The sequence below is a fragment of the Cariama cristata genome, unplaced genomic scaffold (assembly GCF_000690535.1).
Source record: "Cariama cristata isolate BGI_N322 unplaced genomic scaffold, ASM69053v1 scaffold12527, whole genome shotgun sequence".
Lineage (NCBI taxonomy): Eukaryota > Metazoa > Chordata > Aves > Cariamiformes > Cariamidae > Cariama > Cariama cristata.
In genome coordinates this window covers 4,440-16,893 of record NW_009627114.1, presented here as the reverse complement: position 1 = coordinate 16,893, position 12,454 = coordinate 4,440, and the positions used below count along the sequence as shown (strand labels likewise).

At 45.5% G+C, this 12,454-nt stretch overlaps 1 protein-coding gene across 3 annotated transcripts; it reads right to left on the bottom strand.

Annotated features, from left to right (window-relative positions):
• Positions 1 to 1,146: 1,146 nt before the first annotated feature.
• On the bottom strand, positions 1,147 to 11,335 carry LOC104164864 (alpha-enolase). 3 transcript variants are annotated; one of them, XM_009704323.1, is made up of 11 exons: positions 11,238 to 11,335; positions 9,800 to 9,895; positions 7,149 to 7,207; positions 6,185 to 6,254; positions 5,856 to 5,989; positions 5,466 to 5,688; positions 3,613 to 3,810; positions 3,174 to 3,375; positions 2,961 to 3,069; positions 2,153 to 2,211; positions 1,147 to 1,624 (listed from the first exon to the last, which is right to left on the bottom strand). In XM_009704323.1, exons 1-11 carry the CDS (start codon positions 11,320 to 11,322, stop codon positions 1,555 to 1,557), a joined length of 1,305 nt encoding a protein of 434 aa, XP_009702625.1. In that variant the 5' UTR covers positions 11,323 to 11,335; the 3' UTR covers positions 1,147 to 1,554. The 3 variants fall into 3 exon arrangements, with proteins under 3 accessions (XP_009702625.1, XP_009702626.1, XP_009702628.1); XM_009704324.1 differs by lacking the exon at positions 7,149 to 7,207 and adding an exon at positions 7,494 to 7,552 and having other exon boundaries at positions 11,238 to 11,328; XM_009704326.1 differs by lacking the exons at positions 6,185 to 6,254; positions 7,149 to 7,207 and having other exon boundaries at positions 11,238 to 11,328.
• Positions 11,336 to 12,454: the final 1,119 nt, after the last annotated feature.

Below are 12,454 nucleotides of genomic sequence, written 5' to 3'. Positions count from 1 at the left end.
TCCTCGAACTGAAGGACTAATAAAACAGTCATTGAAGTGAACCAGAAATTGATCTTTTCCTTATAAATCTGCCATTATGCTAAAAAAGACCCAAACCCATAAGCAACAAGAACTGGCTTAAGCAACCCCTCCCTCAATAATTTGCTTTTCCCTGCCTGGTAAGGGACTGGCGTTACAAATCTGCTCCCCCAGCCTGAGGATGCTGCTCTGACAAGGACTACGCAGTGACAGAGCCACCGAACAACCTCTTGCCAAACCCCAGGAAAAAGGAATTCTTCCTCCTTATCTCCAAGAACATAAGCCCTGACTGAGAACGAGCCACGTGCTTTGCACTCTCTCCCAGTGCCTTCCCTTCCCTGCCTACCCAAACCAGCAGAGCTGCAACCTGAACAAAACAAAGGGGTTTGGAAACACAAATATTTGCTCGTGAGCTTCTTGTTTACAGCCATCTGCTCTCACGCAGCTGGAAATCCCCTGAAGTCTTTTCTTCCCCCATGCGAGATATGGTACCTAGCTCCTAATAGGGTAAAAATTAAAGCGCGGCTATCAGCTCTACTTCCAATTACACCTTACATTAGAGCGCTGCTAACAAAGCACGAGGCTTCAGGAACAGCACTGTGCAACGACCCGCATCCTGTTGAGCTGCATCTTCTCGTAGCAACAGATCAAGATGGAGGTTACAAATTCCCCTTCGACGTGGTTACCCCTGGGCCAACCTCTTGCTAAAAGCCAAGGCTATCGCTGAATTTTTTTCAGTAATACCGTGACAAGACTGACATGGAGACATCGCAACAGCCCATGATAAAGGTTAATCACAGCACTTGCTGTCAGGATAGACCTAATCTTTGATAAACAAGGGAAGACCTCTGAGCTTTTTCTCGTCCCCTGCAGGATCACAACTGATCTAGGGGCTGGAAACTTGCTCTTAGTCCCCCTTCCTAATGGCTAAAGGTACTCGAGGGCCATCTCTTGAGAGCAGGCACCTACGTTCAGCAAATTCTTTGTCTATTTGTCACAAAGCAACTGAAGTTCACCCCACAGCCGCCGTGACAGTAGTCCAGCTCTTGCTCCCTGCATGACTACGCAGAGGTAGGTAGCGCTGCTCCTCCATCTCCCTCCCCCAAGGTAACTCAAAGCCACACGTTGTTGGGTTGTTTGATGCTTTTATTTATTTATCACATGTAAAAACCACTACTGTTTCTGTTTGCAGGTACCTCTTGCTGCACTGCAAGTCACACAGCTCCAAACACTGAAGAGCAGACAGGCAGAGAAAGGAATTAAAGTGTTTATGCCCAGACTCACACAGTCGTGATCCCAGAGGGTGTTTAATACACAGAACCCCCCCCAGGGACTGTTCTACAGAAGCAGTGGAGCGTTACAGGTAACAGATCAGAGCTGGTGAAAACACTAGGTGAGGGAATCATCTAGGGGGAAGAGGACCTGCAAACTGGTCTTGTTCCTTCAGCTGCCCTTATCTTTCTAGTACAGGTCATTGTGATCTAAGTAGATGACTAGTGCTTTAAACCAGAACAGGGGTTGACTGATCCCCACAGCTTAGTTGACACGAGGGTTCCTGAAGTTCCTTCCAGCAAAACGGGCCTTGCTGCCAAGCTCCTCTTCAATTCTGACCGGAAAGGGAAAAGAGTGCTGAGTGTCAGCAGACAGCGTAGAATTCCTGCATTAGCACAGCTGCTGACCTTACACTACATCACCTGATCGACCTGGCACTGAAGATATTACCAGAGTCACAAGCCAGTTCCCACCAAGCAACGTTCGTTATACACATTGTTTAACTGCGCTCATCAGCATCACCCTTCTTACAAAACTTCACCCGAATGTTTTAAATGCTTGCCCAAGGGATGCGTATCACACAGAAGGACGGTGTCTCACATCCACTATGACAGGATGCTTTGTATGATGCTCCCCTTGAGCGTGTCCGTTACAGACAGCACCCATCCAGCTCATCGTTCAGCCTACAGCCAGCTCTGCATACACAGCACCAGCCCAAGGGCACCTCTGCCAGTCTCAGCGTATGTCCTTCAGCTGCAGAGCGTTTCTGACATGCAGAAGACCAAGCTGTGCCCTGAATTCGTTACTGGAGCATCCATTCTATGCCAGGCTTAACCCTTAACCCTTTCCCCGAGCATCTCACCTCAGCAGCTGGTTGTACTTGGCTAGACGCTCAGATCGGCAAGGGGCACCAGTTTTGATCTGAAAGGCAAATCAGAAAGTTAGTGAAGAACTATAGCAGAAATAAGGCCACAGATGCCAACACAAAACTATTCTATTGTGTTTAGAGTAATAAGCATAATCACAAGCTTTATTTCAGCATCAGGCTCTAAATATCTGTATACTCAAACAGGATAGGGCTTGGGAGCAATTAAGATTGTTCCTTTGCTGACAGCTTCAGTATCAGGAAATCCCAATACACCCACCGGAGTTGACTAAGTTTGTTTTTTTTTTTTTAAATTGTGGTTAAAGGTGAGTTTACACAAGATAACGTGTTCCCTTGCCACACTCCCATTAGACAAATCAGCTTCCTATATTCAGAAACATCAAGTCTGCCTGCCTTAAGTCAGAGCAGATCCCATCTTTTTACAGGGGCAGGGAGCGATAGGACAAGGGGCAAGGGCTTTAAACTGGAAGAGGGAAGATTGAGATGAGACATAAGGAAGAAATCCTTCCCGGTGAGGGTGGTGAGGCAGTGGCACGGGTTGCCCAGAGGAGCTGTGGATGCCCCATCCCTGGAAGTGTTCAAGGCCAGGTTGGATGGGGCTGTGAGCAACCTGATCTGGTGGGAGGTGTCCCTGCCCATGGCAGGGGGTTGGAACTGGGTGGTCTTGAAGGTCCCTTCCAACCCAAACTATTCTATGGTTCTATGATCTGCGATGCAGCATGGCTTCATCACCATATTACCTCATGAAGTAATGGGGCAAACTACAGCAGCTACAGATACCAACCTGACCAGTGCAGAGACCAACCACCAGATCGGCAATGAAGGTATCCTCTGTCTCTCCAGAGCGGTGACTCACCATCACACCCCAGCCATTGGACTGGGCAAGCTTGCAGCTAGAAGAAAAAAAGAGTTGAAGCCTCATACCATGCCTATTTGCTTCCCGGCCTTTGCTCTAGACAGTCGCCCTCCCTGGCACAGCCAAGAGGGGAGAACTTACGCTTGCAGGGACTCTGTCACAGAGCCAATCTGGTTGACCTTAAGAAGGAGACAGTTGCAGGATTTCTCCTCCACAGCCTTGGCAATACGCTTTGGATTGGTCACAGTCAGGTCATCACCAACCACCTGGATGCCAACACTGCCAGTGAACTTCTTCCAGGCAGCCCAGTCATCCTGGTCAAATGGGTCTTCAATTGACACCACTGTAGAGGGATACAAGGACCTTTAAGACAATGCCACTCTGAAAGGTCTTGTTTGAACGCAGCAGTACCAGAGTGCTGTAGCCAAGTGCTACCCACCTCTAAGAACATTCCTAAAAGGCTAGCTCTTTGTTCTGCTCTTGATCCCTCTTATAAGGGAGGCTGCATCCTAACTCTTTCCTTCAGCAATCAACCCCTATTTGCCACTACTACTGTGGTTCTTGTTGACGAACAACTTACAGGGGTAGTTCTTGATAAAGCCCTTGTACAGGTCAGCCAGCTGATCAGGAGAAATGTATCTGCTGGGATCATCAGGGGATTTGAAGTCCAGGTCATACTTTCCATCACGGTAGAACTCAGAGGCAGCCACATCCATGCCAATGACAACCTTTTCAGAGTAGCCAGCCTTACTGATAGCAGTCTTCAACAATTCCAGCGCTGAAACAAGGGAAGGTATTTCTGAGTTTCCACCAAACACGTTCACTTCAAAGCGATTAGTTTACCAGCAATAGTACATTCACTTGGCAAAGAAACTCCATTACCCCCTACAGAAAGCCCAAAGGCCACATAGAAAAGGTTCTTCAACTCTCCCACTTCTGAACTGCCTGGAACAAGACATTACTTTAATACTGCTTTTAGCTTGTAACATCCTCGAGACACCACTATGGGATTTATAATCTCTTCACACTGAGCTACCCATCAGCCCAGAAAGCTTAATACTAGATGACAGCACATCCTCTTCCAGCTTTATGCATGTGGGCAGGAAGTAGTGACTGCACTTTAATCCCTTTTAGCTCCGGATCAGGTGTTGAGCATGGAAGTAGTAAGCATCCAAACCCTGACAGGCCATGTGACACACAGGCTGCCTCTGCACAGGGCACCCTCTCTTTGCCCCTACCTGTTCTCCACTTGCACCTCTATATGCAGAAGAGGGAACAGAACAACTCCGGAGGCGTCTCTGGATACTACCCACTACGCTACCCCGTCTGGCAGAGTCCAAGCAAGGAAATTCAGTGTGGTCATGACCAGCAAGACTCTCCCAATCACCCCTGACGTAAAGCAGCTGTATCAGCCAGCTATTTACAGTAGGAAGTGTTTTTGTTTGGGGTGTGTTGGTTTGGGTTTTTTTTGGGGTTTTTTAGTGTTTTGGAATTGGGTTTGTTTTGTTTTTTCTGTGTGGGTGTTTTTTTTTTTTTTAAAAGATGTTAATGTAATACAAACTGCAAAAGCAGCTGCTGCCAGCAACACAGATTCCTTGGACTGTAATGGTCATTCAAGGTCATCTTCACCGATGTCTGCTAGGGTACAGACCTAGCAAGGGCTGCATACGACTATAGGATTCAGAAATGCCCCAATTCCTGGTGCTACCTCAGTATCTTCAGTGTCAGAAAAGGCAATGCAGTTCAGACCCCACCTTCAACAATAATATAACTATCAGTTTTAAAGTAACAAGCAACTTAGCAGAGCTCTAGCATTCTACTGGCTTACTTGCAGCTCCACTTCTGCAAAAGAGGCAGAAAAACAGCTCTTCTGACACAGTTTTTGTAGAAACATATTTCACTCTCCACAAGACAAACCACCTCCCTCCCCCACAGGTTTCTCAACAGAACTGTTTGGCTGTGGAAACAGCAAATGCCTCAACTTCCCAGGCAAGCTTTCATGCACTCCTACACATTACCAGGCATAGTTCAAAGTGTTTTCCTCCTTTGTCAGCAGAAAAACAACTCCATTCAACTTTGACTACTGACTTCTGGGAAACCTACAATGCATGCAGACACTCCTACACCACTTTTCAAGTGGAAGGGGGTAAGATTCCCTTAAGCTGCTAGAGGAATGAAACAGTAGTGAGGCACCGAAGCTAAAGCCACCCTGTCAAGCTGCATAAACTGATGTCCAAGGGAATAGCTCTGTGGTGCTATACAGGACCACACCAGCACAGCATCTTGGAAAGTTTGTCCAGATAAGAAGCAGAGCAAAGAAACAGCAGCAAGTCCTACAACCTACTGATCCTGCTTTCCATTCATACTGGACAGGTATTGTCTCTGTTCTCTGGCTATCAGTTAGGCCTCCTCCCACATTTAGCTCATTCTTACCTTCTTTATTTTCCAGGATGTTGGGGGCAAAGCCACCCTCATCACCCACGTTGGTTGCATCCTTGCCATACTTCTCCTTGATTACATTCTTCAGATTGTGATAGACCTCCGCACCAATGCGCATTGCCTCCTTGAAACTGTCAGCACCCACAGGGAGGATCATGAACTCCTGCATAGCCAGCTTATTGCCAGCATGGGAGCCACCATTGATCACATTGAAAGCCTTGGAGTAAGCACACAGAAAAGTCAAGTTAGAATGTTTCAGGGTAAATCGATAACAGCATTTATGTTAAGACTCTTCATTCTCTAGAAAACTTGATCCAAGACCACAAGACATCATGAAGCACCTGGTCAGATCAAGTCTTCAGCTAGCCCTGTCAAGGGACTTACAGGAACTGGAAGAATGACTTCTGCATTTCCAGCAAGGTCAGCAATGTGACGGTACAAGGGGACACCCTTCTCAGCAGCACCAGCTTTGCATACAGCCAGAGATACACCCAAGATGGCATTGGCACCAAATTTGGCTGAAATAAGAAGAAATTGTTTACAGAAGTGTTATGTCTTCATAAAGAGAATCAACAATACCAGCGCCATGGTCTTGGTTACGGAATTGCACAGCATTTGCCATGCACTGCCCATTGCTTCTGATAAGGCAAGCCAGAATTCTATAAACCAATCTGCATCTTTTCACGCCTCTCTGCAACACAAAGCCCACTTACATTTGTTCTCTGATCCATCCATTTCCAGCATCAGTTTGTCAATCTTTTCTTGCTCTACAACGTTGACATTCTGTGAAGAGAAGCAAGCAAAGCACTGCTTGACACCAAGAATAGCTCTACAAAATCTCACCTACCCACTGCATTTTTGTTTCCCTGGCAAGCACCAAGACTTGCTTAAGGGCAACTACCAACAGCTGAAGAGACTAGTTCTTATCATTATCACACAGCAGCATCCTCCAGTCACTTCCAGCAGACCAAGGCTGACAGGTAAATTGGACACATTCGCTCTGTTCTTCGCATTCAGAGCTGTAAGGCTATCATGTCCCTTGACTCCCTGACATTTACACTGCTATCTGCCTGGCATGGCAGAGGAGAAAGCCCCACTTTATGCCCCTTGCTCCTTTAGTGCAAGCTCAAAGACTACCAGCTTGCTCACAACATACACCCATTTGTAACTTAGTATGTAACGTCTGGAATTGTCGCTAAGAATGTGCAATCACTTTATGCACTACCACTTAGTTTTGCACCATCCTTTCTAGCTAGGGCTTAGTGCCTGCAAAGCGCACAGGAACGTCACTTCAGCAGACTTTACAAAGATCCCCTCACCTTCCCTTCCAAATTAGCCAGCTTGGATAAAACCCAGACCCTCCCCATCATTCAGCCACCCTTTTAAGCATAAAGCAGCTTGTATCTTAACTGCACAGCACTGAGGTTGCCAGGTGCTTAACTATTTTTGCACACTACAACACTAGGCTGCTAGAGATTGTTTTGATTAAGTGTTAAGATACGCAGCCATTAAATAAAGCAATTGCTCTCAGTCAGTTTGTTAACATGCACTCCAGTACACAGCCTAACATCCCCCCCACGTAATACAGTTCCGGTAACTGTCTTGAGAGACAACCTGTCAGTTAGGACACACTGGACTGGCATTAGCTGATGTTAGCAAAAGACAGATTGCTCCTACCTTGCTAATCAGTGCAGGTGCAATTGTTTTATTGACGTGCTCAACAGCTTTTGAGACACCTGGAAGGAACAAACAAATCAGACACTGGTCAACCACACTAGTTATGCAGGCATTAGTAGGTGATCTCAGTAACACTAAATCTCAAGAATACCACCTCATGCTATTCAAAGCCCAATCCAACCTGAGCTTACAGCAAATCTGAACACTCAGAGAGATCATCTCGACTGAACGAAGTTGCATGAAGTAAGCATCATCTAGGAATGCCTGCTGCAATGTTAGTTGCAAGACCATGCACTGGAAAAATTCATCCAAGTGACAAGGTTGCACTGAAAGCACATCCATTACCTGTGTACACAATGCTGTCCCCAGGAACTCGTTAACATATTTAACAGCTCTGGATACACCTGACAGAAGCGAAACGGACAAGAGAATCAAGGAAGAGATGAAGACTCACAGCCAAAAAACCAAAGCCAGTCATGCAAGAAAAAGAAAAGGACACAAACAGGTAAACAGACCTACTAGTCAGCAAGTGTCTGATGCCGAGCAGCAGACTAGAAACAAAGGGTTCAAAGGGTAGAGGAAGCTGTGCATCAGCCAGCGAGGCTGTATTTGGTCTTTCCACCCAGGTTTCTGTACTACCACAAACACCCTTGTGGACCCAAATCTCAAGTGGCTGAATGACAGCATTTAGAAAAGCTTTTAGGATAGGCTACTCCTATTCACTCATAGGATGGATGAGCAAGGGTAAAGAAAAAGGTTTCCCTAGAAGTCAAGCATGTAGCAGCTCAGGCATTTCACTATCTTCTATCATTTCATAACTTTGCTAAAGCATCACCTTAGCACATGTTTTACACTTGATACAATGCCGAAGTACACTGTCTCTGTACCTGGATGCAGGCACAGAAATTGATTGTCTGCTCCTGGCTTCAGACAGCGAATAAAGCACAAAGACAGCACCATCCTTTTAATCTATGTGGACCCACCATTGTGTCAACCAGTAGTTCCAGTATGAGCTTGCTTCTTCCCCAGAAGCAGAGACCATCGTTACCCAGCTACCAATATTAGCTTAAGGAGTACTGTCATCCCTGTATAGGGTTTAAAGACTTCCAAAGACATAAGCTTCAGAACTAGTGAATGCTAATTAAAGTGCACCCTGAACCACATTACTTGCCTTTTAAATGGTCTAAGTTTGCAGATGTATATTACAAAAAGACCTACCAGCTATCTGCAACTCATCTCATTTTGTGATTGTTTCATAACTCATGTTACTCCCCAGCTGACACACACTCAGCTGTGACAGCCTGTCATGGAAGCTCAGACTACTGTCTAGTTAAGTGCCACAAAGAACTGCCTGTAGGATCAGATTTAACAGGTCTAAGCACGCACACATTTAGCACACATTTACTCTCCAAGGAAAAGTGCCCTAGGTAAACAGCATAAGCTCTTCAGCTCTTTGGGATATTCAGTCATCTAGGAGCTTATTCTGTGCTACAGTAATAACAACCATGAATCTTCTCAGACAAGGCTAACTTCAGTTCAGTAGTTACCCCACTCTAACTGCTCTTTCTTAATAGGCACAAAACATTTCAGCTTCCTTTCACCTGACCGGCAGAAGAGTTTGAAGCCAATTCTCTCTCCCAGCCCAAAGTTAAGTTGATGGCATATACCTGGAAGGCATCACCAATGCTTTTACACAAGCAAACTAAAAAGGAGTCCTGACTGTCTGAGCCCTCAGAGTAGTCATAAGAATTACTATTAGTATGTTTATTAGGTAATAACATCTTGTATACAGCTATTCATTTTCCCCCATACTTGTTCCCAAGCCAGTCTGGTCACTGCTGTGTTTAGTTTCCTTTCAGAACATACAGTCCGTCCCCAGGCAACTGAAATGTTACATCATTAACACAAACTTAAGTATCCTGGCTACCTATAATGACAGACAAAAAGTTAAAGTGGCTTTAGCTATTATGCAGTCTGAAATGAAATTATCTTCCATGATTACCAGTGTAAAGCTGCACGTTAGCTGTGGTCAGCAGTTGGTAGAAACCTCAGATTCAGGTTTTAACACTCTGGAGTCTAAGGAGTCTGTAGTGCCAGAGTAGATACATTTAACAGTTCTTTGAAAAATACGGTCTGTGAAGAGATCTTGTGACCAGCTGCAGGATCACCAAGCCTTTTGGAGCAGGTAGTTTAGACGCTCTTATGACACACTACTAAAGCACGCTGTACTCTGACACGCACCAACAGGCAGGGTAACAGGAGAGGGGTAACAAAGTATGTTTGGGCATACTGTACTAGAGACATTATCGCCTAGCTGGCGTGCCTGAGCTCCACGTACCCACATACGGAGGTACAGTCATCTCCACCACTATGTAGCTGCACTGCTGGAGGCAGAGCCACTCTCCACATTGCCCCCTGAAGAACCCAGCAGTCTGTGCTTTACCTCTGCCCCCACCACACAGCCCACCTGCGGTATGCACTGCCATCACCTTACTGTTAATCTCCATTGCTTTTGCTTCATTGCCATGCCTTGGCCACAATGTGGACAGCAGTGCAGGAGCCCACGTGTCCTCCGCTAGAGTCTCACATAAACATATGCAGCAACACAGCCACTGTAAGGGGCCAAGCTGTGTACCAAAATTCAAGTTTACCTTTCCCCATGTAGCGTGTCTTGTCATTGTCACGAAGCTCCAGAGCTTCATAGATGCCAGTTGAGGCACCGCTGGGAACAGCAGCTCTGAACAGACCTGTTTAGAACAGAAAAAAAACCACCAAAACTGTCTTAGCACATTCAAACCCACAAAATATTCTCCATCCTCACACACCATGCCAGCCTAACACATACTTCCATTCCTGAAGATGGCAGAAGTAACCTCTAAACCACATCTCTGCTGACTTACACAGTGATCCTGATAGGGCTGTCTGCTCCTTTACAGATTCACCAATTCATCAGCATCCCCCTCATACTGATCAACAGCAAGCTGACTCACTCATTCTCTTTCACTGTGCATCTCAAGTGTTTTAAGTTTGTAAAATCATCCGTTCCTCTTCCAAAAAGGTAGCTTTAGTCACTGAGTACTTCTGAGCTCAGTCTGGCAGGCAAACTCTTAAATTCTAAGATATGGCATAGAAGGGACAATTAGGATGCCTGTTTTGTGAGTTCTGAGCTCTTCCAACAACAGGACAGCCACCCAGACAGCCCATTCCTCCAGCCAAGGATGCTGAACTTTAAGCAAATCGGTACACTGGACTCTGTTCTGCCTGTGGTTCAAGATGCCAGCTTTAGTCTCCAGTCTTTCCCTTATCCCACTACAGCAAAGAGCTTAGTAGGGACAATCTCATTTAATGACTGCATTAATCTTTTGAGGCAGAAAGATCAGCTATTTAGTTAGTGTATTACAGCTATTGTGTTTGCTCATTCCACCAAACCAGACTGGTATGTGTTTGCACAATGCCTTTGTCAGATCCTATCAGATGTGGGATGAACAAACCAACCAAGGGAAAGTCCTACAATAATTAAAAATATAAGATGTTATATGTGAAAACCCAATTAGACAAGTTGTTTAGTCATGCCTGAGAACTTACGCAAAGAAGAAATGTTACCCAAGATTCAACTCTGCAGCAGAAGACTGTTTCATTACACAAAGTCACTGCTATACAAATCAAGAATTAAACTTCAAGTGCAGTCATACAGAGTTTAGGGAGCACTGAAAACTAAGACCATTACCAGCTCCTTAAGGACAGGACTGAAGGCTCTGTTAATGCTGAGTTTGCAAGTCCTATCCCAGTTTACACGCAGGGCAAGGGGAGGAAGGCAGGTTTGGATTAACACTTGCAAAATTTAGACTGTAAGAAGCAGCACACTTCAAGAAACCTTCACTGTCCAGGACAATTATCTTGAGCTCAGCAAATTCATCTCAGTAGAATGAGGTAGAGGGTTTTCCTGCAAGCCCAGCAACAAGTTATATGTATGGAGGAAAAAGTAAGCACAATTCCACTGCTAGAACAGGACAGTTTGTACACTTTTGACTGCCTCTTCAGTTCTATCAGATACAAGAAAGGAATAAACATCTACAGCCAAGGACTCACCTTTGTTGGTATAGAGGTCTACCTCAACAGTGGGATTCCCACGAGAATCAAAGATTTCACGGGCATGGATCTTGAGAATGGACATCTTTAACACCTGAAAAGCGGAGTTTAGCATTAATCATAGAACGGTGTGGGTTGGAAGAGGCCTTCAAAGATCATCAAGTTCAACGCCCCTGCCACGGGTAGGGAATTTTTACACTAGATCAGGTTGCTCAAAGCACTGCCCAACCTGACTTTGATGGGCATCCACAACTTCTCCAGGAAACATCTTTCAGTGTCTCATCACAAAAAATTTCTTCCTTATTTCCAAACTAAATCTACCCTCTCTCAGTTTAAAACTTTTAGTTTTAACTTGCTCATCAATATTCTCCAAACACAGCTCTATGCAATTTTTTTTTTTAAAACACATGAAGGGCAACCCCCACACCTCTCCTTCCTTGCCAGTCCCTCCTGAACAGTTCATAGCCATCGACTGCAGCACTCCAGTTTGTGATTCATCCCACCAAGTTTTGGGGATAGCAATTACATCATAGCTTTCCATGTGCACAGGGGCTTCCACCTCCTCCTGTTTATTACCCATGCTGCGTGTGTTGGTATAGAGACACTTCAGTTGGGCTATCAACCCTGTCAACTCTTCAGAACAAGCCTGAACTCCTTTCAGGCATTTCACAACTGTTTCCCTGTTGGTTTGTAATATATCAGTAGCCCCAGCTGTGCTTTGTTACTCAAAACTCCATCTCTTTCCCCACTAAGTCTAGTTTAAAGCTCTCTTTAAAAGTCTGGCCAGCCTGTTGGCAAAAGTGCTCTTGCTCCACTTGGTCAGGTGAATCCTACCAGCTCCTAAAAGACCCAGCTTGTCAAAGCTTGATCCATGATCACACAAGACAAAAATCCAAGTACAGCACCAGCTAGGCAGCCAGGCAATCACCTGTCGAATTCATCTCCTCCTTCCTGAGCCCCTTGCTCAGACTGGGGGGACAGAGAACACCATCTGTGCTCCTGATCCTTTTAACATTGCTCCAAGGGGCATAGTCTCTTTTGATGTTCCTAAGTTACCTCGTTGCAGCATCACGAGACCCTACACAGAATAGTAGGAGCAGATGACAATTTGTCAGGTTCACCAGGCTCGGCAGCCTCTCAGCGATGTCACAAATGCAAGCTCCTGGTAGGCAGCAAACTTCTCTAGAGAAGTTGTCTGAATGGAAAACGCATGTTTC

Excerpts from the sequence above, each read along its gene's own strand:
- LOC104164864 (XM_009704323.1), bottom strand. The coding sequence starts at position 11,322 with ATGTCCATTCTCAAGATCCATGCCCGTGAAATCTTTGATTCTCGTGGG. Across the intron at positions 6,255-7,148 it reads CACCTGCACTGATTAGCAAG|AATGTCAACGTTGTAGAGCA; the intron begins GTAGGAGCAATC and ends TTCTCTTCACAG. Across the intron at positions 3,811-5,465 it reads CATCCTGGAAAATAAAGAAG|CGCTGGAATTGTTGAAGACT; the intron begins GTAAGAATGAGC and ends CCCTTGTTTCAG.